The sequence below is a fragment of the Dromiciops gliroides genome, chromosome 4 (genome assembly GCF_019393635.1).
Source record: "Dromiciops gliroides isolate mDroGli1 chromosome 4, mDroGli1.pri, whole genome shotgun sequence".
Taxonomy (NCBI): Eukaryota; Metazoa; Chordata; class Mammalia; order Microbiotheria; family Microbiotheriidae; genus Dromiciops; species Dromiciops gliroides.
The window spans coordinates 365729264-365754826 of NC_057864.1; the positions used below are offsets into that span (position 1 = coordinate 365729264).

Genomic DNA, 25563 nt, shown 5'->3' on the forward strand with positions numbered 1-25563 from the left:
TAGGATACAGAGGAATGGCTTTTATGGGAAAAATAAAATAGGGTCAGTGGAAAGAGTTTGCAATACACATTCATTCCATCCCACCCATGTCAGCGAGGTTGTTTTATTTTGTTTTGTTTTTTACAGCGTGTTAAGAATTTGTATACTCAGATTACTAGTTATCTAGATCTGGTGACATAAAATCCGAAAGAACAGGGTCCTGATGAGAGTAAAACAAGAGTAAGAGAAGATATTGTCATGAAGGAACAATAAAAAAGCATATTAATCTGGAGCAAAGGGTAGCTTATCATGACAATATATTGCATATTGTTTATATATTATGTCTTGGAATAACCAAACCTGGGGGTGGGGGTAGGGTAGAGTTCAAGGTTATGGTCTATGAACAGAGTGCAGAGAGTCAGTGATCCTGGATGAAAAAAAATATTTGTTTTCTTTATGATCCTATGCATTTTATTTTATGCATTTAAAAACATCTTTCTGAGAAGGGACCTGTAGGCTTCACCATCCTGCTAAATGGGGCTTTGACACAAGAAAAGTTATTAAGAACCCTTGAATTAAGGGGTGGTTTGTAGTAGTTTGGAGTAGATTTATCTTCTCAACAAGAATTAGTGACTGAAATATTGCATAAATGAATTATTAAGCAAAGATCTTTTTAACAAAAATTGATGATTATCTTAATTGCTCAAAACAATTCTATACTTATCTTACAATGATCTTTGATTTTTGTTACTATGGGCTTTTCCAACACGTATATAGGCTCTGTAGCCTTCCTATGACTTGGTAGGTGATTTTTGAGATTCGGCATGGCTGAATAATTTATTACCCCTAGTGATAGTTGACCACTGATCACTGGTCACCCTAATGATAAGCTCCTCCAAACTTAGAATAGTCTGTCATTGACTGGGTTTGTGCTCTTCTGCTTGGCTTAGTTTTTGAGAACTTGGGGTCCCTGGAGTTTAAAAGTAATCCTAATGACACAAGATTCATCACTACTTTCCAGTAAAAGAAGTCCTGAATAGCCAATATTTCCTCAAAATTTCATACCTCTTACTTCACCTTTTCAACGTAAGAATTTTTTTAAATTAATGGTTAAAACTGAATCCAGGGGCGGCTAGGTGGCGCAGTGGATGGAGCACCGGCCCTGGATTCAGGAGTACCTGAGTTCAAATCCGGCCTCAGACACTTAACACTTACTAGCTGTGTGACCCTGGGCAAGTCACTTAACCCCAATTGCCTCACTTAAAAAAAAAAAAAAACTGAATCCAAGGGTTCTTAAATATAGAGTAAGGGAACTATGAATTTGTTTTTAATATTTTGAAAACTCTATCAATATAATTGGTCTCCTTTGTAATCCTTTGTATTTTACTGTATGCATTTAAGAACATTATTCTAAGAAAGGGCCCACAGGCTTTACCAGACTACCAAAGGGCATCCATGATCCAGAAAGTGACACCATTTATGACTTACATTCAAATGTGTAAAACAGATTTTGAGCCAATTTTGCAACTTCTTGTTATTTATAAACTAGTAACTAAAAATGCGATTTTTATAATGAAGAGGAAACATCAGAAATGGTTTTCCTTGGTGAAATATCATCTTTGAAAATGGTGAAAATAGATTAGTCCTCCCACACACACCCCTCAAAAAAGTATAATTTTAAAATTTCTTATAAACAATAGCAAAATGGAGGAGAGGAAAGGAAGGGAATCATGACTCCAAACAAATGCATTAGGACTATGGACATCAGGTTGTAGGCATAGGAATGGTGGATGAGGTCCAGGCAGGGATTGAGAGGGCAGGCCTAGGAAATCATCAGAAGCCAGTGGCCAAAGTGGAAGTGGGATTGGAAGAGTAATGAGAAAGTCTGTGAGGTAAGGGTCACACAGTGTAAGGTGTAGCAGGACAAGAGAGTGGGATGAAACCAATCAGGCAGAGCAAAATCAAAAGTCCAGTCATGTAAGGGGATACTGGGTGAGGAAACAGGCAGAAAAGCAGGAGCTATCTATCCCACAAGAACTGAAAAATAGCACACAAGGAGGGGGGTGGAGGTGGGGGTGAGTGGTCAGACTTCCAGGAAACAATTCATAACCAAGTAAACAGTGTGAGCAACAAACATGCCAACAAGGCAACTCAATACAACTCAGTTCAACATTTATTAAGCGCCCAATATGTGCAAGACATGGAGATACTAAGATAAAACAACACAGTTCCTGCTCTCAGGGAGCTTACAATCTAGTAATGGGAATATGACATGTATAATGTAGACATATAGCTTATACAAGACAATGTTATAATCTTGATAACAATGGCAACTCAGCCAAGGATCTCGTATGTATTTCCTATTAAAACAGGAATCAAATTTCATGGTTAGAACAGCAAAATAAATTCTCTTTGTCACATAGGCCGATTGAAAGAACAGAGAGAAGAGCAAACCTTGAAACAAAAAGATATTTAAGGTAGAAATGTCATTAGTGGAGAAGACTGGGCCAAAGAAGAGAGAGCTGGCCTTGGAACTAGGAAAACTTTAAGTCCCCTCTCTTACACATATTGGCTTTATGAATCTGAACATTTAGTATATCAGAGCTCTAGGCAACTCTCTAAGACTCTGAGTTACAAAGGAGGTGCTGATTAGTATTGCTAGAGACCATGGGCATTTGTCATATCAATGACATCACAGATCCTGTCCCTACTCCTATCAATAGCCAAGTGGTGAGGGATACAACATTTAGGTAATCTACATGCTCTATTGGTATCCTCATGATATCAAGAGAACTTAGAGAATTACCATTGCATGAACCTTCTGTAGTGAACCTAAAGGAAGGGATAGACAAGAATGGTACAGCATAACTAGGCACATGGGGTGAGGGGTGGAGGGTGGCTATCTGCATCTTTGGATAGAATACCCACCTCAGTGAGATCACAGTTCCATAGGAGTTTCCTTTTATAATTCTAGCTTTTAACAGCAGACTTGGATAAAATTCAGCCTGAATATAATAAATGTTTCTTTGAGATTAGGAAAAGGAGACCCAGACAAGTTAAGTGCTGTGCAAGGCCACACGGTAAGTGGAGAAAAACAGCACTCAGACCCAGGTCCTCTGCCTCCAAACCCAGCTCCTTTTCCATTGTGTCATGCTGAGGGGGCTTGTCGTGTAGCAGGAGGGAGTGTGGACGAACAGCCTAAGTATTGCACTGATACACACTGAAAAGAAAGCCTAAAAGATGTCCAGAATATTGGGAAGATACCCTGTGGAAAGGTACAGACAAGAAATTCACAGAATGAGAAGGCATCAGGTGGCTTGTCATCTGGACCCACATCAATAAGATCTCAGAACCATTAAAGTATGGAATGTCATAAAAAGTAACTTTAATCTATTAAAGTGTAAGAAACAATGAGGCACAAAACTCAGATACCATAAACACTTCTCTAATATAAATATACAGTCAACAATACTCTAGTATCTGTCCCTTAAACAACAAATCGATCTCCTTTAAAAATAAAGTTTCACAGACATTCCTAAGACAGTATTTTAGGTGTGATTAAATGAGTGGATGGTGAAGTTCTTCATTTTTTCCCATTTCTCTCATAGAAGGAAAATGTGGACTGCTCATATCAAAGATCAGTGTGTCTAAAAAGTTCAGTGTGTGATACAACCTTCTAGGGTACTGCACACCGAACACATGGAATGCAGCAATGAAAGCAGCCAGCGCCATAGTACAGTCATCCACTTGTGTTAGTTTTTCTTTTTCAAGATACAGAGTAAATTCACAAGCATTGATGTTGAAAGGGTTTTTAACTTTTAAGACTGGTGTCGACACTTGCACCTGGAATAAAAAAAAAAAAGAAAAGAAAGTGATTATTTCATATCAGCATGTAAAAGTGGTAAACCACATTGCAATCTGAACTGGATTATTATAGGAAACAAGTTCAGGATTACTACATTTGGCAAAATAAATCCCCTGGAATGAGAGGTGGTTTTAATTACTCATCTCACTTTAAAGCAATGATTCTCAGCTTTTTGGTTTCTAGACCCTTTTACACTGCTAAAAATTATTGAGGACCCTGAAGAGCTTTAGTTTATGTGGGTTATATCTATCTCTATTCTAGATGTCTTAGGAATTAAAATTAGTAAAATTTTAAATATTGATTAATTCATAAAAAAATAACCCCCACTATATGTTAACATAAGTATCATTTTTATGAAAAACAACTTTTCTACAAACAAAAAAAATAGTGAAAAGAGTAGCATTGTTTTACATGGTTTTTTTCCCCCATATGTCTTTAATGTCTGGCTTAGAAGACAGCTGGATTCTCTTATTTGCTTCTGCATTAAATATGCTGCAATATGTTGTTTTGGTAGAAGTGTATGAAGAAAATCAGCCTCACACAGATATTTAGTTGGAAAAGGGAGGAGTATTTTAATAGGCAAATAATGTCTGGAAGGATCATGCATAATGTTAGGAAAGTCAATATTGTGTAGTGAATATGGCACTGCATTTTGAGTTAGGAAAACCTGGGTTCAAATCCCACCCCATACACTAGCTGTATAACCATGGGTGGGTCACTTAATATCTCTGTTCCTCATCTATAAAATAAGAGGGTTGAATGCTATGGTCTCTAAGGTCCCTTACAACTCTAAATTGAAGAGGCTTTGCATTAGAACAGTGACCTAAGCAAGGCTTCAGCTTAGAACCAAATCTAAGCCCCTCTCATTCTGTATATCCCATTTCCACCTAAGAAACCGATTTTGCAAAATGGAGCGAAATGAAGTTTTCTTTCTTCAGAATGATAATAAACAGTCAGTAAACATTACCCTCAAAATATGCCAATATTTTAACATAACTGATGTCTGCTGATGCATTTGCATACCTCCTCATTCATGACAACAAATAGGGTGGGGTCATCACCAAAAACATCTGGTAGAAGTAAACATGTGGCTGTCATCTTCATATCTGTCAAAAGCAAACATGTTTGTAACCCAAATGAAAACAAAACAGATATTCTGCATTCAAACTTCTGGGGATTTAGTTTCCTTTACCCTTTTTTAAAATGTTCAATTTTTTTTAAAAAATTGTCTTGACAAAGCACCAACAATTCCTTAGGTAAAGTTTCATCTACTCAATTACTTTTTTGAAGTGTATCACAAATAGGGGTGTCTCTATTTAACCTGATTGGTATCTACTAAATTCTTTCCCTGAAATGCATCATAAACAAGGTGTCTCCATTTAAGCTGATTGGTTAAATTGTACCTGATTGGTACAGCATGCTCTACCACTAGTCCTCTCCCAGGATATTTTTACTAACATTTCAGGATGTCTTCATCTGTAAACTGCTTCATTCTCTCATGCAACATAGAAGTGATTGGATTTTCCACCACTGAAAAAGAGGTCAGTATGTTTTCTGAATAGGTCTCCAAAATCTGGCGTGTTTTCTTATAAATGTCGGTTCTGGTGAGTAGCTGGAATTCTCTGAACAGCTAACAAAAGGGGAAGACAAGGTGATATTAATAGCAAGGAAAGCCAGTCTAATATACAGAACTGAGAAGTCGGCTGATTTTTAGGATCTTATTAATTTTCAGCTACTGATTTGAAATCTTAGTAGTGTTAAGCCTCCACTAAAAGCATCCTCTATAACCTCATCTTTTTCTTTTTTTGAATAGTAATAAACATCTTTATTTGAAGTTCTGAGTTCCAAATTCTATCCCTCTTTCCTTCCTTCACCATCCCCCTCCCTGAAGCAGTAAGTAATCAGATATAGCATAACCTTATATATATATATATATATATATATATATATATATATATATATATATATATTTTTAAGTGGGGCAATTGGGGTTAAGTGACTTGCCCAGAGTCACACAGCTAGTTAAGTGTCTGAGGCCGGATTTGGACTCAGGTACTCCTGACTCCAGGGCCAGTGCTCTATGCACTGTGCCACCTAGCTGCCCCGTATAACCTTATTTTAATATGTAAAGTTCTCCAAAGGCTTTCTCTGCAAGGCACAAACCCTGGTAGATCTTACCAAGCAGGGAACCTGATGATAAACTCTATTTTGTCTAAGAGCCAGGCTGGTTAAGTTAAACTCTTTTTAGACCCGAGATTCACTGGCTTCAGATGGGCAAGGGACCAAGGAATATGCTAGCTCTTCCAAGACCCTAAGTCAGAACATGACATGAAATTGTCTTAATGGATAAATTTCTGAAAGGACTGTCTCTACTCAAACATGATATCATCCTGGTTGGGCACCTACCAAACTTCCCATATTCATTTGGCAACATGTTCATATCGAATCTGACCTTCAATTGTAGCCAAGTTTGTGGCAGACTTTCCAGTATTCTCCCAGCCCATATGTCAGGAACCTATTGAGGTCAGGAACTATTGCAGCCTAGGAAATATTGTTTCCACTTCTGCCACCTGGAGACTGACTGCAACCCAAGTAGGGGAAGTGGATGAGTATTAAGGTTTCCTGGAGAGGAACATGGACAGACCTCTTCATTCATTTAGTCCAAGAGGTATGTTCTTGGACAATGTCGTTCCTGATCCTTTTTAGTTGATTCAAACTTGGAATTTAACCTTTTAGCCAGAGAAGGGGGATTTCATTGGATCTGCAAACCTCACACTGCAAGTTACCCTGAGTTCAAGAGTTCTGGGAATGGGCTTTCTCTCAAGGTAAAAGAAATGTCAGCCGACCACCTCTGGTCAAGAGAAGAAGATTGCACATAGGGTTGTCTGTGCTCAGAGAAGCAATGACAAGGGATTAAGAGAATGATATCAAGGTAAAGCATTTGAAGCCCTCTACTATAGTGAGTTATTTGGATAGTGTTGGTTCAACATGGTTTGCCTACCTAGCAGCCAGCCCAGTTGTGTTCTCTTTCAAGGGAAGTTCAAAGCTTCTGGGTAGTACCCAAAAATTGGATATGTATGTATAGATCTCCATGGGATTTAAGAAAGAGTCATTGAAATGTTGGGGTTTTAACCATTTAGCAGCCCCAAGTTTAGTTCCCTTTCAAGGGGAATCCAAACCATGATTGTCTGAGTGAGATAGTGGAATGTAGGACCTTGTGTAAAGGGGCGGGGGAGGGATGGGTGCCGCTGAGGAGAGTTCATCCTATTTGACAGGAAGGAGAATAATTTTTGTTATGGACTACTCTTAGTAAGCAAGCATTTATTAAGCACTTTGTGCCAGGGGTTATGGACACAAGAAAAAGCAAAGACAATGAATCCATTGTTTTCTGCATTCTTTATGGGCTCTGGTGAGTCCTTTGCATTTCCTACACTTTCTCTGGGGAAGACAAAAAGTCTGTCTTGTACCTTACATTTGCATTTGATATTTTGAAAACTTGTACAGGATGTGGGTTTCCTTTAACCCACATATGTGGAAAACGAGATATGAACTATATTCAAAGGCTTTCCCAGAGTAAACTCCAAATACAAGCCAAAAAGAAAAGAGATCTTAGTTTAATTTCCAAGATCTGACCCATCCTTTGTGAGTCCAGAATTGGCAATTCCACATAGAGACCTGCCTGTCACCATAGCCAGTAGTCCTGCAAATGTAACTTCTCCTATCCATCTCTAGATGGATAAATTGTCACCCTCAAGATCAAAATGTTAGGTTTCTACCTATTAACAACTAGGTGGCTCAGGGAATATAGTACTGGACCCAAAGTCAGGTGGAGTTCAAATGTGGGTTCAAACATTTACTAGCTCTGTGGCCTAGGGCAAGTCATTTAACCTCTGTCTGCCTCAGTTTTCTCAATTATAAAATGAGGATAATAAGAGCACATTTCTCATATGTTATGAGGATCAAATGAGATAAAACTTGTAAAGCACTTAGCATAGTGCCTGGCACATAGTCAGCACTTAATAAATGCTTATTCTCTTATTCCTCCTCGATATTGTAGGTCTCATTGTAGCTGGGGACGTACAAAGGACTCAGGCCATTTGTAAATGTTTGTGATCTCAGCACTGGTCCAGAGATAGCAAGCACCCCACATCCCATATTGCATGAGTTGTAGTCAAAAACATTAGATACCCAAATCAGTCTAGATCAATGTCCTATGGAACTTGTCCCAGTGGGTTTCATTGGAACAATGCACAGAATACTCACTCCTCCTTATTCTCAGTAATTAATGCTGGGAAATCATGTGTCCAGTGCTGTCTATCTTAGACACCATTTAGGATGTTAAAGAGTTACCCAATCCTACTAAATATGTTATTTAGAAAAGATATATGCTGCATCCAGTCATAGCCTAGAGTCAAATTCTGAGCTAGTTCTCCTACCCCAAGAATGGTACTTTTTAGTGCAACAAAAACAAAGAACTTGCCAGGCAGAGACTACATGATTAGCCTAGTCCTGAGAGGACCACTCTTGGTTTTCCTAAAATATTAGTTGACTGAGCTAGGAGATAATAGACCTGCATGACTTCTTAGGGAAAGAATAAAAAGACAGGATCACCTGGTTTTCCAGCTTTCCACGGGAGTCTTATTGCTATTTGGGGAGGGGAGGGGAATGGGGAATTTCAATTCCACCATGACTATAGATTTGTGAGTTCCATGACCAGCAGGAACCTCGATTTTTGACACGACAGGCCAGTTGGAAAAGGTAGTAATCTTCAGCTAAGTAAGCCTATAGTCAGTGTGATTCTGGTCTAGATATGAAAAAAATGAAGACAGATCTAGAAGCCAGACAACAGCAAATAAAAATTAAATATCTGCAAGAATTTCTGTAACAGCCTATTTTCTTCATTCAAGGACAGTCATGATTTAAAATCTCAGACCCCCAAGGTGCTAAATGAGCACATAGAAACTGCCCAAATGAATACAAAGATGAAAAGAGCATCTGGACCAAAGGAAACCCATATGGTGAAAGTGGAGAAGCTGCTTCTTAAGATAACTGAGAGACAGGGAAATACTTGAGGATAGGGAAAAAATTATGGCTATTAATACTGAAAAAAGTGACTAGAAAGATTACTAAACTACAGGCCTACTCATGTATCATTGATGAAAACATAAGGGAAGTCGACTTCTCTAGTCAATATTCTATAGTAGACCATATCTTCAGTAACATAACTGACTGAGGAGTATAATATGCAAGATTATTGGTTTGTTACTAAAAAAGAAAATTAATTCCAGAGAATAAAGCACAACTTTTAGGGCCCTCCTCCTTTAAGATATTTCCCTTTTCTGTGTTAAAATTATGTAATATTACTTTAGAGATGTAACAGAGAAGTCTATGTAGAGACTATCCTGATCTCTCACTAATCAACCACTTAAGGTTCTGAAGCTTTGACAAAAACCAGAGATCTAGAGGAAAACAGCAACAATCAAAAGTTCACATTAAAAAAGACTTGGGGGGCAACTAGGTGGTGCAGTGGATAGAGCACCGGCCCTGGATTCAGGAGGACCTGAGTTTAAATCCGGCCTCAGACACTTAACACTTACTAGCTGTGTGACCCTGGGCAAGTCACTTAACCCCAATTGCCTCACCAAAAAAAAAAAAAAAGACTTTTGGTAGAGATTTTCCCCAAAATTTACTATTTTATTTTCCCCAAAATACATGTAAAAGCAATTTTTAACATTCTTTTTTTCAAATTTGGAGTTCCAATTTCTTTCCCTACCTTTCCCCCCCTTCATTGAGAAGACAAGCAATTTGACATAGGTTATATATGTGAAGTCATGTAAAACATTTCCACATAAGTCATGCCTTGAGATATTTTCAGAAAATAATGTTCATCTACCCAATGGAAATTTGGGAGGCTTCACCTACTGGTAGTTACTGAATTTTTTCAGTCAAATTTATTGCCAGATTATAATCTCAACACTAATTGTTTCTTTTTAATATTTGCTACTATTAAAATCACAGTAAGAAGGTAAAAATAACATGTTTAAAGGATGTATCAGTAAATTTATTGGAAAGAATATTTGATGTACACTTGGAATTTCTCATTTATGTTTATCCATAATAGAGATCTGTAACAGAAATCTGTGGCATTCATAAACCTGTGGTACTCTGAGACCACTAATTAAAAAAAATATTTGGGGATAGTATAATTTGATGGGAACCATCTCATCAAATTATAATTAAGGAGAATGAGGCATTGGAGCATAAATTAGAACTTTGTTCATCTGAAGATCAAGGAATTTGACTGGATTGTGTGATGGAAAAGTCAAAAGAGTTCATTCTATCTTGGGCTTCATACTAGCCAAAGTAGATTGTCCATAATGAATGGAGTGTCACTTTCTTTGCCCTAATCAGACCATGTAGTAGTTAAGTTCTGGGTACATTTTAGAAGGGAGTCCTGACAAAGTTGGAGCATATCCAGAGGAACCTAACTTGGATGAAGAGAGATTCAAATACTCATGAGAACAGGCTGGAGAGAAACGTATTTGAAGGGTTGGCATATAGGAGAAGTAATTGGGCTTATTCTGTTTGGACCAAAGGGGAGTCTAAGAATGACAGGGTAATTTATAGGAAGATTTGGGCAGCTATTAGAGCTGCCTTGGGGCATGGTGAGTCTCTCATCACTAGAGTGCAGGCTGGGTGACCATTTGTTTGGGATGTTACTGAAATGATTCATGATTTATGTGGGAGGTGGTGTAGATGGATTCTGAGATCTCTTCTACTTCTGGAGTTTCTAAGATGAAGTGTCTGTTGGCCTCCCAAATTACAAGATATAGGTAAAAGCCATGAAATTAAACAGGCAATAGGCAACAGCTTCCCTGTCATGGCTTTAGATGATCAACAGTGGATTTAGAAGACTCTACCCTATTGCAGACCATGATAAAGCATGACCTCTGAAATAATCCACGAGTGACTTGTTTTGTAAACCAGACATCACGCCAATGTTTTTCACAGTAGCTACTGGAAAGGTTGAGGAGTGGAAGGGAGACAACATTATTGAGAATAATGACAAAGTATTATAAGTGAGAAAATGTACCTGATAAGGACACTTCAAGAAAGGAAACATTTTGAGAATTTCTTTCAGAGGTGTCTTGTTGTTAATCAACTTTCTTCGAATTTCCAAAGTCTGGCTCATCCTGTTGTCAATTTCTCCCCAGTTCTTTTCATCTTTGACATATTCTTGATGGAACCAGTTAATATGTTCATCTACCTCAGAATCTAAATAAACATCTTCTTCCTGCAAAATAATTACAGATCATCTGAGTTTCCAAAGGCAGTTTGAGACTTTAAAAAAATAGCATTTCAATCTGTTTCTGCATACACTTAATAATGCAATAATTAGTTAAACATTGCTATTAACAGTTTTACTTTGGCTTTTAAGGTAGGGTGCTAATAAATAGAATCTATTAAGATTGCAAACAACCTGGCTAATTAGGCCCCATGACTGTGCTAATCTGTACCATAGAAGCACAAAGTTATTGCATTTCCCAAACCACTTCACTAGCAGTAAAAACAGATATTCTCAAAGCCCATCATTTTTCTGTTCTTCATTTATATATTAGAATAAAGTGAGAAGAAAAAAAGAAATAAAGAGGAGGTAACACATAACAATGGTTTTCCCCTCTCAAAATAATTCTCAAGAGCACCTAGGTTCAACTCTACATTGCATACATTCTAGATTTATAATATCATAATATGCAATAAGAATTAGTGTTCAGAATGATGAATTTAAGCATGATGAATCATGTTGGAGTTGGAATCAGTAAGATCTGGGTTTGAATTTTGCCTCAGTTAATCTCCTGACCATCATTTTCCTCATCTGGAAAACACAGGTAATGATACTTATGTAACCTAACTCAGAGCTAGCATGAGAAACAAATCTAAATATTCCACATAAATGTATTATTATTATTTCACTTTTTTCATCTTTTTGATAGGATTCACATAGAAACAGTCATTATCCTGTTCTTATCACTTTGTATTCTGTTCTGTGGACTACTCTGTGTGTGTGTGTGTGTATGTGTGTGTGTGTGTGTTGCCTGATTTTATATAATTGAATAAAAGTATTAGGATGTAAACTCATCTCCTGTAGGCTCACTGCAAGCATCCTATCTACAACTCTAGAAATAGACAGGACAAGAGGGATGTTATGCAACTTATCTTATTCCCGTATGATTTTCATCTCCTCAGTCTGATTTCTGTACTTTGGAAACTTTTCAAATAGCTGGGAGCTAATGAGTATTTGGGATGGCAGCATTTATTAAAAATTATGTTCTTGGGGCATCTAGATGGCACAGTGGATAGAGCATGGGCCCTGGAGTCAGGAGTACCTGAGTTCAAATCCGGCCTAAGACACTTAACACTTACTAGCTGTGTGACCCTGGGCAATTCACTTAACCCCAATTGCCCTCTAAAAAAAATTATGTTCTTAAATTTTTATGAGTCAATGTCATATCCAGTCTATTATGGGCAAGCATTTGGGTTTTGAGAATGGTTTATTTGTCCAGAATATTTTGAGGGCTATTTATAAGATAGGGAGTTTTTGTTTGTTAGTCCATGAAAGATAGTGATCTTATGATATTAGCCACCAGATCATGTCTTGTTAACTATATGATAGATGCTAAGTTTTTATAGACTTTAATGTTATGTCTTGCATATTCTTCAATGGTTCCTTGCACAACTTAAAATGATCACCAGATCATGGCATCCTAAGAATAATTCTTTTTAGCTTTTCTTGGCAGTGACCTGAATTGCCATCATCATATTATGTATCATTCTCCCGTTTCCAGAAACAAAGCAATGAGATTTAGCAATTTGTTCAACATTTCTTTGCTGAGATGTTGTTGGCTGAGTTCATGTGGATGTCTTCTATAAAGGTTCCTTTTGATTTGTCTTAGATTTTAATCATTTCATAATTTCAATCCATCCTCCAGAGGTATTATTACTATTATCATTTTGAGAGTAGGAAAGGACAGAATAGCATCCCACTTAGCAACCAATTAAACTAAAAATTTATTGGAAATTCCATCTTCTCTAATGAGTTGTAATAAAATGAAGGTTTCATATACCAAGTTTGGCATTAACACTAAGAAGAAAAATCAATCTTTCTAACAAAGTTATTAGCAGGGACTTCCAGTTAAGGTCAGAGAAGGAGGTTAAAAATGGCTATCTGAATGTGATGGAATGTTCTGATTGCAAGAATTAAAAAAAATATTGGCAGATGTTCTGACAATATAGCTTTTGCTGGGTACACAAGAAAGCCCCAGAAAATTTGATTGTCCTGCCCTACTATCTGCGAAATTCATTCATTCATTCATTGACACAACTCATTCAACAAAGATTTATTGTGCACAGAGGGAAATGTGCTAAGCACTATAGATACAAATGTAAGGAGAACACAGGTCTTTGATTCCCAAACAGCTTTGTTCCTCACCCTCCAGTGGTTCTAGTGTTCTCTCTCTCTCTCTCTCTCTCTCTCTCTCTCTCTCTCTCTCTCTCTCTCTCTCTCTCTGTCTCTGTCTCTGTCTCTGTCCCTCTCTGTCTCTCTATTTCTCTCTTCCTCTTTATTTCTCTCTTTCTTCACCTTTCTTTCTCTCACTTTCTCTCTCCCTCCTCCCTCCCTTCCTTCTTTCTTTCCCTGCCATTCTTTTTTTTTTTTTTTTTTTTTTTTGCAGGGCAATATGGGTTAAGTGCCAGGATCACACAGCTAATAAGTATCAAGTATCTGAAGCCATATTTGAACTGAGGTCCTCCTGAATCCAGGCCCGGTGCTTTATCTACTGTGCCACCTAGCTGCCCCTGCCATTTATTTATTTATTTTTTTTGGTATGTATCAGCTTCACGGTAAGCTGTATGGCCAGTGTCTAGTAACTTGAATGGATGATGGGAGTCAGGGAAATGATAAAAAGTAGGTGTGTGTTTGCTTCCAGGCACAAGAGACTCAATAGAAAGTGTCGATCATGGAGCAAAGCACCTTAGGACAGGGAAGAGATGAATGGCATTCAGGTGCCCATTTCAGCTAGGAACTAGGGCTAGGCAACATCAGTTGAGACAGGGCCCTCATTGCAAACTTTTTTATATCTCCCTAAACCCTTTTTATATCTCACAGCAAGGCAATCCTTTTATACTTCCCTAATGAATTCACTATCCTACTCACCACAGTGGCTATTTCAAACCTTTTCATCCCTTCTCAATCCTTTCATGGCACCTCTCCTCCCATTATCTGAGCTGAGGATCTTGCTTCCTCCACCAAAAAATCTGGGCCATTTAGCAAGGATTCCTTCTTTTCCCCCTCCTCCTTATTTCACATCATTCACCCTAATTCAATCCAAACATTCCTGTTAGCTATTCATTGCATTTCTTCCCTTTTGCAGCACAATTCTTAAATAGTGCATCACTTCCTTTTCTCTCACTCTTCCAAACTGTCTGCAGTCTAGCTTGTGACTCACTATTCAACTGGCACTGCTCTTTCCAATGTTACCAGTGATCCCTTAATTTCCTAATCCAATGGCCTTTTCTCAATCCTCATCCTTCTTGACCTCTCTGCAACCTTTGACAGTATTTTTTGACATTCCCTACTGTATATTCTCCCCTCTATAGATTTTTGTGACATTGTTCTTTCCCAACTGTAGGTTCACCCTTGACTCCTCATTCCTGCTCACCCTACATATTCAATCTGTCATGAAGAACTATCATTTCTACCTTCCTAACATCACTTCTGTATGCTCCTTTTCTTGACTCATACAGCCAACACATTGGTGCAGACTCTCATCACTTCATCCCTGAGCTATTGCAATAGCTTTTTGGTTGGTTTCCCTTCCTCCACTCCACTCTAATTCATCTTCACTTAGCTGCCAAAGTGATCTCTTTTGTTTTTGTTGTTTTTTGGTGGGGCAATTGGGGTTAAGTGACTTGCCCAGGGTCACACAGCTAGTCAAGTGTCTGCAGCTGGATTTGAACTCGGGTCCTCCTGAATCCAGGGTTGGTGTTTTATCCACTGTGCCATCTAACTGCCCCCCTAAAGTGATCTTTCTAATACAGGTCTGAATACCTCAACCTACATCCCCTGTTCCCCACCTCCCACCCTGCCCACAATAAACTCCGGTACTTCTGTTACTTCCAGGATCAAATACAAAACTCTCTTTCTCTTTCTTTCTTCTCCTTCCTCCTTCTCTCTCTCTCTCTCTCTCTCTCTCTCTCTCTCTCTCTCTCTCTCTCTCTCTCTCTCTCTCTCTCTCTGTTCCTCCCTCCCTTTCTTCCTTCCTTCCTTGATACCATTTTATTTTTCCCAATTGCATGTTCAAATAATTAAAAAAATTTTTTTTAAGTTTTGAGTTCCAAATTCTTTCCCTTCCTGTCCCAGAGACAGTAAGCAGTCTGATAAAGGTTATGCATGTTCAGTCATGTAAAATACTATCATATTATTAATTTTGTTCTGTTTGGTTTTTAAAGGCCCTGCCCCCTTCCTACCTTTCTAGGCTTCTTATACTTGACTCCCGTTCATGTAGTCTATAATCTACTAGCATTGACTTCTTTGCTGCCTCTCACACAAGACACACCATTTCCCAATTCTGGACATTTGGGGTATTTTTTGCCAATGCCTAGAATGTTCTCCTTCCTCACCCCTGCATGTTGGTTGTCTTATCTTCTTTCAAGATTCAACTCAAATCTTATCTACTGAAAGGGGCTTTTATCAGTTCTTATAGTGTCTTGACTTTGAGATTATCCACCATTGATACTGTATATCTTTTATGCACATAATTGCTTGCATATTGTTTCCTCTCCCTCCCCCCCCCCCAGAAGAATACTCCCTTCTTGTGGGTGGAGATGGTGGTTTTTTTATTTCTTTGAATTGCCCATGCTTGCCATAGTACCTGGCACATAGTAAGTGCTTATTGGTAAGTAATCATAAATACATGGTGATATAGAAAAACCTTCACAGCCACCTGAGAGGGTCCTTTTGTAATACTGCCAGGTGAAGCTGTGGGCTAGCCTAAAACAAAAGAGCCAAAAGTGTGTTAATTAACCCAGCAGCATGTTGGACTTTGCTAACTCCTTGGAAGAGCAATAAATGCTTTCCTAAGGAAAGAAAAGCAGATAGTAGCCAGCATAAGTGTGGACATAGCAGCCATGACAAAGTGTCATAGAGAGATAGAGGCTAGGGCAGTATTGAATCACATGTTGGCCCCGAAACATAGTGAACTACAAAGACCTGGAGAATGAAAGCCAAGAGATAGAAGACAGAAAGTGGAAGAGATATTAGAGAGGCAGGGAAAGAGTCCCACAAGTATCAGAAGAGGGAATGGAGCTGAGAAGCAATTAGACTTCTTGCTGTTGTTGTTGTTGGAGTTGTTTTCAGTTCTGTCTGACTCTTTCTGACCCCATTGAAATTTTCTTGGCAAAGATATTAGAATTGTTACCGGGGCAGCTAGGTGGCGCAGTGGATAGAGCACCGGCCCTGGAGTCAGGAGTACCTGGGTTCAAATCCGGCCTCAGACACTTAACACTTACTAGCTGTGTGACCCTGGGCAAGTCACTTAACCCCAATTGCCTCACTAAAAAAAAAAAAAAAAGAATTGTTACCAACCCCTTCTCCAGTTCATTTTACAAATGAGGAAACTGAGGTAAACAGGGTTAAATGACTTGCTCAAAGTCTCATAGCTACTAAGTGTTTGAGGCCAGATTTGAACTCAGGAAGATGAATCTACCCAGCACTCTATCCACTGTGCCACCAACTGCCCCAGCAATAAGGCACAGAGCCACAATATACTGTCATAAAACTAAATCATTCCTTTTACTTGTACTGTGAGTCCTATGGACCACATGAATCAAAGGAAGGCCAGGGAAAATCAATTCCCTAGACCCCTTGACTTCTTTACATCAGGTAAAAAAAAATATTCTGTTGTATGAAATAATTTTTTCCATGTTCCATGAAATGGAAATATAATGCTTCCATAGGAATGGAGAGCCCTTTGGCTAGAAGTGAAGCAAATTCAGATATCAGGGTTCCCAGGAGAAACTTCAGGTGGTAGCAGGACCCATATACAGATGATTATTAAAGGAAGCTCTTGAGATTGAACCCATACCCATCCAATAGTTTCTATACAAGGGAATCAAGAAAAATCTCAAGATGGAAGAAAATAGTTAGTATTCATGTTTGGTCATAGAGATAGACAAATGTTACTCAAACTAGCTTTCACTAGCTATCACCAAATCTCATATTTGGAAGAGTTTCAGATGTCATATACATAACCACAAATTTTCTCGACATCAGTGGTGTCAAACTCAAATAGAAAACAGGGGCACTAAAGCTTACATAAGGATCCCTGTGGGATGCATACAGACTTAAAAACCATATACTGTAACATTATCTATTTTCTACTGTATTTTTATTTGTTAAGTAACTATTCTCCAATTATATTTTAATCTGGTTTGGGCTGCATTCAGTAGCATTGTGTGTTTGACACCTCTTCTCTACCACATAACCAGGATATGGTTAACTGGCCTTTACTTGAAGACCTCTAGTGAGACAGAACCTACTTCCTCCCAATTTCTGTCTCAAATATGCCTCATCTTATTCCTTTGCTATATAAAACTGTATCAAGGGCCTACCATCTATCCTGTGCTAGGGCTTTTGGTGATACAAATATAAGAGTGGGAGTCAATTAATTTAATATCCCTTGCCATACCCTCACAGCCTCTCACCCCCAGGAAAGGGAAGCCCTTAAGAAAAAATGACTGCCCCTGGAAGCCTTTAAATAGCTAATACTTTAAGCTCTGGAATCACTAACAATTCATCAGTTCAAGTCAGTCCATGCCTGTGGCAGTTTTGTGGAGTGTCATCTTTGTGCCTATTCTAAAAATCTGCAGACAGGGAATGACACAGAACTGGAAAATGGGAGACCACAGGAAGTCCTATGGAGCTAGGAGAGCGGAAATGCAGATGGAAGCAACAAGACACCAGGGTAGAACCTGTGTAGGCCAAGTAGGCCTGAGAAATGTTACCACAGACACCATGTCATTATAGACTACTAACTTCAAGGCAATAAATCTCTAATTTCCTTTCTCCCCAAAGCTCCTTGTTTATCTTTCTTTGTTTTAAGGAAAGTCTATTTATCATTCTTTGTTTTAAATGCTTACTTTGTCTTTATAAGTCATGTTAATCGTAGGCATTTCCTAGTCTGGGCATACTTATCAAGAACTCAGTTGGAAAGAGACAATTGAGGGAGAGCTTAATGCTGAGGTGTTTTGCCAGGGTGCTGTCTCTGGCTGGGGGCCCAGAGCTTTTATGTTTGTTTATTTTTTAAAGTTTGTTTTTTTTTCCAACTTCCCAGGGCAGAAAAAAGACTGTTTATGCTGGAAAACTCACATAGGTAATGGATCAGTTGTACAGTTTTGAAATATGAGGTGTGAATAAGAGAGTCTGAAAAACTCTGAATATCATCCACCCAACCACTACTATACAGTGATAAAAAGGACAAAAAACCATGACCTCTCTAGCTTACAAATTGGAACACAATAAATGCACAACAAAGATATAAACAATAAAAATAAAGAATTCTGAAAAGGGAAAGCTCATTTTTGACTCTGAAATATCAGGGAAGCTACATGGAGGAATTAGTATTTGACCTGTACCTTAAAAGACATGTAGGATTTCAGTGGGGGGAGAGAGAGAAAGGGAGAACAATCTAGGCATTAGGAAATCAATAGAGGAAAGACAAAGAAGTCAAGTCAAGAAGCATATATCAAATGACTGCAATGTGCCAGGTACGATACTAAGTACTGCTAATACAAAGAAAGGTGAAAACAGTCCCTCCATTCAAGGAGTCTAAAATCTAATGGGGGAGGCAACATGCAAACAACTATTTACAAACAAGGTACAGACAGGATAAATTGAAGATAATCTCAGAGGAAAAGTGTTAGCAAGAAGGGGGCCTAAGAAAAACTTCTTGACATATGGTTGTATGTTAGCTGAATGATTTAAGAGGCCAGAAAAGGCAGGAGGTGTAGATGAAGAGGGCGAGAATTCCAAGCATGGGAAACAGCTGTTGAAAATGATTGGAGAGAGAGAGAGAGAGAGAGAGAGAGAGAAAGAGAGAGAGAGAGAGAGAGAGAGAGAGAGAGAGAGAGAGAGAGAGAGAGAGAGAGAGAGAGAGAGAGAGAGAACGAGAACATTTTGTGTGAGAAACAGCAAGGAAGCCAGTGCCATTGGTAGAAGGGCATGGAAGAGAATAAGATGTAAGAAGCCCAAAATAGTAAGAATAGCCAAGCTATGAGGTTCTTCAAAAGCCAAAATGAAGATTTTGTATTTGATTCTGGAAGGAATGGGGATCCACTGGAGTTTATTGAGTAAGGTAGGGGGTTCTATGGTCAGATCTGTGCTTTAGAAAGATCACTTTGGCAGCTGAGTGGAGTATCAATTAGAGTAAAAAGAGACTTAGATCAACCAACCAGAAGGCTATTTCAATAGCCAGGCATGAAATGATGTGGGTTTGTGCACACACTGTGTGAGTACAGAGAAGGGAACATATACAAGAGTTGTTGGGAAGGTAGAAATGATAGCTCTTGGCTATCATTTGGATACGTGGACTGAAAGAGAGTGAGGAGTAAAGGAAGACATCAAGGTTGTGAGCTTGGGTGACTGGAAAGATGGTGGTACTCTCCACAAGAAAAGTGTTTGGGAAGATGATGGTGGGGTAATGGGAGTTAACCTGAGTTTTAACTGTACAGAAAGAGCAACATATTACTTCTGCTGAGCCCTTAACACAAGTGAAGATAGTGAAAGAAAAATTACCAAAGAAACAATTGAAAGTGGAGGGGAGGGGGCAGCCAGGTGGCACAGTGGATAAAGCACTGGCCCTGGATTCAGGAGGACCTGAGTTCAAATCCAACTGCAAACACTTGACTAGCTGTGTGACCCTGGGCAAGTCACTTAACCCTCATTGCCGCACAAAACAAACAAACAAATAAATGAAAGTGGAGGGGATAAAACAAACCATAATCTGGGTAAGAAGCTATTTTTAAACAAGGTAACAACAGGTATTGAAGACAGAAAAATGAAATACAGAGTATACATTAGGAAAATAATAAAAAAAATACTTGGACATTAAAAGGAATGATGCCCAAACTACCAAGAAATTCTATGAGATAAATACTAGATAAGTACCATGTTGATTCTGTACTCTTACCTGAAAAGGTCATCTTTCTGCTGATAATAGAACTTCCTGCTCCCACACTAATTGTGAGCATGGTAAAGTAGAGGCCCATTCATTTGCCTATCATCTCCAAAATCAATAGAAGACCTTCTAGAATACCAGGCCATACCAAATTTAATTAGATAAGAGCTAAGTAATGTTTCTTCTCAAATGTTAGCTTGGACAGTAATGAGAATGTGAGCATTTCTTCTTCCTGTACTTTCTAATCTGGATTATGACACAAAATGGAAACTGCTGAGCATAAATGCACAGAGTTAGAAAGGCCCTTAGAGTCTATTTGGAGCAAAGCCCTCACTTTATAAATGAGTAAATTAAGGTCCAGCTGAGTTAAGGGACTTGTCAAAGGTCATGCAGGAAATAAGTTAAAAAATAGGATTCAAACCTGTCTCCTAACTCCAAATCCAAAACACTTTCCACTACATTATGTAGCTCGTGGTATTGTTTAAAAGAGAAAATTGTGGTTCTTCCCATATATTTTAGATTTTTTAGATCACTCTACTGTAATCTGAATGAGTTCACATACAAAGTGTACTTGAGTGGTGAGATACTTGAAGTGTGGAAATAAATTAGGAAGCTGTTGCCATGATCTAGGCCAAGAGGCGATGAGCATGTGAACCTTAAGGTGTTAGCTGGGTAGTTGGGGAGAAGGGGATCATATGTGAGAGTTTTGGTAAGGGTAGTTGGCAACTCATGACATATGTGGTGGGATGGGGACTGATGAGTCAAGGATAGTACTGAGATTACGAATCTGGGAGACCAGAAGGATGATGGTGTCTTTGATAGAAATGAAGTTTGGAAGAGAGGAAGTTTGAAGGAGGGAAGAAAATGAGTTCAGTTTGGGATATGTTAGGTTTGAGATCCATCCAGTTTAGGATGTCCAAGGCAATTTGTATTACCAAGGGCAATTGCTACTGACTGTTGTAATAATCCATTGATCATCTCACTTTTGCTCCGATAATTTATTAGTACTGCTCAGGACTTTAAATACTCATTCCAACCTCCACTAAAGGGAGATCATAAATGATTTTTTTTCCACTCTGTAACCCCTTTAACAGTCTCTGGGTAAAGTGTTAAACCAGGTGTTTCAGCCCCTCTTCAGGAAAATATATATATATATATATATATATATATTACACTTTCACAAGGTGGGGCACCCCATTCTTATTATGCTGCTATTTCCAAACCCACAGCTGACTTTTAACGCTTTTCAGTATTAGTAAATTCACCACCTGCTGATAGGAGTAATTGCTTTACACACAGAATGCAATTAACTGTCAAGATTTTTTTTTTCTTCTCTTACTGCCTTGCTCAATTTTACACCACAGGAAATACTTCTGCGTGAAAGGCCATAAAAATGATTGGTATTTGCAAAATAAATCATTACACTTTGGGTGCTATGAGAAACAAGCAATACATACTGTAACAGAAATCCAGGGGAATCTAGGAATGTTCTTAGCATTCAGCTGTGTTGAAACCAGCTGCTTGCAGAGAATCACAATTTTATTTCATTTTCAAATCCAAGCAAATTAGTCTGGCACCACTGTTTTCTTGGTTTTCAAAGTTAATGGGGTCAAAATATAACCCCGTAGTAGAAAGGAAAAAGATCCTGGGGCATCTGAATTGCAAGATCAATGTTGGATAGTGATGGTGGTTGGCTGATTGAGGTAATGAATCTAGTAACAAGTATTTCAATGTCAGTCCATTTTCCTAACATTGTGGTTGGTGATGCTTACAAGGTAACAGGGGTTGGACCAGTTAAAAAGGAAGCATAAAAAGAGTTGTGGGATATGCTGAAGACAGCTCAGCCATATCAAGAGATGGTTAAATTTTCAGTGTGAGCATTTATACCTCAGAAATGAACAAACTATAAATTGGAACTTAATTTGTTTTGCTGATTGTCTAGGCTTAAGAAAGTGATGGAAAAGATGTTGATAATGTAAATTAAACTTAAAAACATGTCATGTCTACTTCCCCCCCCCCAAAGAACCACTTGGTAAACATTTGCAAGCACAGCCTTTGGTGCCCAACCTGAAGGAACTTACGTTACTTCCTATTGTATGTACTTCATATACCTCCAAAGTAAAGTTTGACATGTGGAATATCCATCCTAAAAGTGAGATTCATTTTATATTTTGATTCCTTATACCTTTAAAAATTTTTGCAAGAATTTTTATTAGCTTTTGCTATGGTTAGAAGGGAATTCAAATGATATCACTCTACCTTGGTACCCAGTCTGAGGGACACATTAGACAAACAGTGATAAATTAAAAGCCTAAAAGCCAAATTAAGCAGAATTCACATAGCTTGACTGTGAGCTCCTTGAGGGAAGGGGCCGTATTTTTGTTTTGTTTTGTTTTTACTTTTGCTGTGTTCCTAACACTTAGTACAGTACCCAGTATGTAGAAGAAATCTAATACATGCTTGTTGACTTGACACTAGCACCAGCTAGATCTTAGGGTAGATATGGCACAAGCAAAGGACAGGCAAAATAATGACTGGGGACCTAGGGTGGACCAGTGGGTAGAACAGTTAAAAGTGACATGATATTTCACAGTTTGGGGGTAGCTAGGTGGTGCAGTGGATAAACTACTGGCCCTGGATTCAGGAGTACCTGAGTTCAAATCCAGCCTCAGACACTTGACACTTATTAGCTGTGTGACCCTAGGAAAGTCACTTAACTCCCATTACCCCGCCAAAAATAAATCACAGTTTTATATGATTTTTTTTTCAATCACACAAAGTTAAATTGTAGGACATATGCAAATGTTAGTGATTGTTCAGAGGTCTGAGTTGGGCAACAGAACAGGCAGAAATATGGTCAGAGAATAACAATAATGGCTAATGGCTAATATCTATATAGTGCTTTTTTTTTTTTAGTGAGGCAATTGGGGTTGAGTGACTTGCCCAGGGTCACACAGCAAGTAAGTGTTAAGTGTCTGAGGCCGGATTTGAACTCAGGTATTCCTGACTCCAGGGCCGGTGCTCTATCCACTGTGCCACCTAGCTGCCCCTATATAGTGCTTTTTAAGGTTTGCAGATTGTTTTAAGTATACGTGTGTACGTGTGTGTGTGTGTGTGTGTGTGTGTGTGTGTGTGTGTGTTTCATCCAGTCTTCTCAACAACCCAGTGAGATATGTTGTAAACCTTTGTTTTCTTGGTTCTTTCAGATTTCATCCATCATGATAGATGAAGAAAATGAAACCAAGAAAGATTAAGTGATTTGCCCCGAGTCACACAGCTACTAAGTGTCTATAGCCGGGTTTGAACTAGGATTTTCCTGACTTTAAATCCAGTCCTCTATCCACTCTGCCACAGTAAAAGGCTTGAGGTCCAAGCTAGGCAAAAAAGTGAAGGAATAAGCATATTTCAGCCACATAGGTACAGCCCAGAAATTGGTATTCAAACTAGATGTGAGAGAACTAGTAATTCAGGCTAAGACACTAGATATGCTTGGGATTTGGAATAGTCACAATTGACAGTTTTCCTAGATATTTAAGGACTAGTAGACGTCTCTCCCAAAAAAGCAAGGCAGAAGTGTCCACAGGGGCAAGAAGATGTATGAGTGGTTATATTATCTGGGGAGCCTTTATGGAAGGGAGGAAGGGAGGAAGGAAGGAAGAATGGATTTTCCTTTGTTTCAGGATATATCCTCAAATTTTTTGTTTGTTATGTATGATCTGATAAAAGGCTCACACATAGGCTAAAGTCTAGATGTAATTTTCAGGCTTTGAGGTTCAATTATCCTTAAGCACTAAGTAGTGTAGAACTTTCTTTCCTAGAGTAAGCACCAATCTCTTCACTGCTTACTTCAGCTGTACTACTTTCACGATACTTATTAACACATGCCTCAGTGAACCATGAGTGTTCACACTTGACTATTCTATTCCCACCACGACACCAGGCTACTTAAAAGGTCTTCACTTTGGTGCTGAAATTAACAAAGAAACAGATGAGAAATCTCCTCTTATAGTGAATCCTAGAGGCTTAATTTTGATGCTTTTAGTGTGATTATGCCATTAATTAGAAGTTATGCCAATCTCAAACAAAATATCTTTATTTTAAAAAATATTTTATTTTCCCCCTTCCTCCCTTCCAACCCTTCACTAGAGAAGGCTACTATTTGATACAGATTTATAAATATATGTAAAACCATACCATGCATATGTCTATCAGTTTTTTCTATAGAGCTAGATGGCATCTTCCTTCATAGTCTTTCATAGTTGATCTGAATATTCATAGTACTTAGAAAAACTTGATTGTTCAGAATTATTTTTAAAATTATATTGCTATTACTATATGCAACATTCTTTTGGTTCTATTCATTTCACTTTTCATTTTTTCACTCACTCGTCTTTCTATATTTTTCTAAAATCAATCAAATCATCATTTCTTACAATGCACCATCATCTACCACAACTTGTTCAGCTACTCCCCAATTGATGGGCATCCCCTCAATTTCCAGTACTTTGTCACCACAAAGAGAGTTACTATAAATATTTTAGATTATATAGGGGTTTCTTCCCATTTTTCCCTGATCTCCTTGAGGAACAGACCTAATAGTAGTATATCTGGGTCAAAGGGTATACACAATTTTATAACTCTTTGGGCATAATTCCAGGTTACTCTTCAAAATGATTGGAGCAGTAAACAACACTGTTTTACCAACAGTGTATTAATGTTCCATTTTTTCCATATGCCCTCCAACATTTGTCATTTTCCTTTTTTATCATTTTAATTGTAATGATTGGAATGATGCCACCTACTGGAGACTTGCTGTGGGAAAGCTCCACCATAAGGAAATGCCTCAGAGGCATTGTGGCTTTTCCTTGGCATCAGGAAATGACATTTGCTCATGGGTGCTGTCTATCAAGGCTACCAGCTAATCAACTTGAGGAGCCTCTTATTTTCTGGGAGGAGACAGGAAGGAGGAGAGGGAGCCTGCGCGGAGAGCTCTTGGGCTTTTGGGTTCCTGACTTGGTGGTGGTGGCGGCATAGGACTTCACAGGAAATTTGAGAAAAGATAGGAATGCCAGGCTGTTGGAATTCTGTTTCTCAATCTTTTTCTTTCTATTTTCCAATAAACCCTAAAAAAACCTAAACTCGTTTTATCAGTGATTTTAGTCAGTTTCCCCCCAAAACTGGGGGAACAGATTAGAATCCACATTTAGAATCTTAAATTACACATAATCAGTCTGAATAGGTATGAAATATCTTAAAGTTGTTTTAATTTGCATTTCTTTAATCAATAATGGTTTAAATCATTTTTATGATTATATACAGTTTTGATTTCTTTATTAAAAGTTGTTTGTTTATATCCTTTGGCCATTTACCAATTGAAAAATAACTCATATTCTTACAATTTTACAGAGTTTTCTATATATTTGAGATATGAGACCTTTATCCGAGAAACTGTCTATAAAAAATTTCCCCCTATTTTCTGCTTTCCTT

The 25563-nt window shown here is 38.3% G+C and overlaps 1 protein-coding gene across 2 annotated transcripts in view; it reads right to left on the reverse strand.

The window, feature by feature from the left end:
- Nucleotides 1-3332: 3332 nt before the first annotated feature.
- Nucleotides 3333-25563, reverse strand: part of SAMD3 (sterile alpha motif domain containing 3) — a 63622-nt gene continuing 41391 nt past the window's right edge. For both annotated transcript variants that reach the window (XM_043963648.1, XM_043963647.1), the window contains exons 7-10: nt 10938-11138; nt 5303-5474; nt 4868-4950; nt 3333-3822 (exon numbers count right to left, since the gene is read on the reverse strand). In XM_043963648.1, coding sequence (XP_043819583.1) covers nt 3538-3822; nt 4868-4950; nt 5303-5474; nt 10938-11138 — 741 coding nt within the window. In that variant the 3' untranslated portion in view covers nt 3333-3537. The remainder of the gene's footprint in view (nt 3823-4867; nt 4951-5302; nt 5475-10937; nt 11139-25563) is intronic.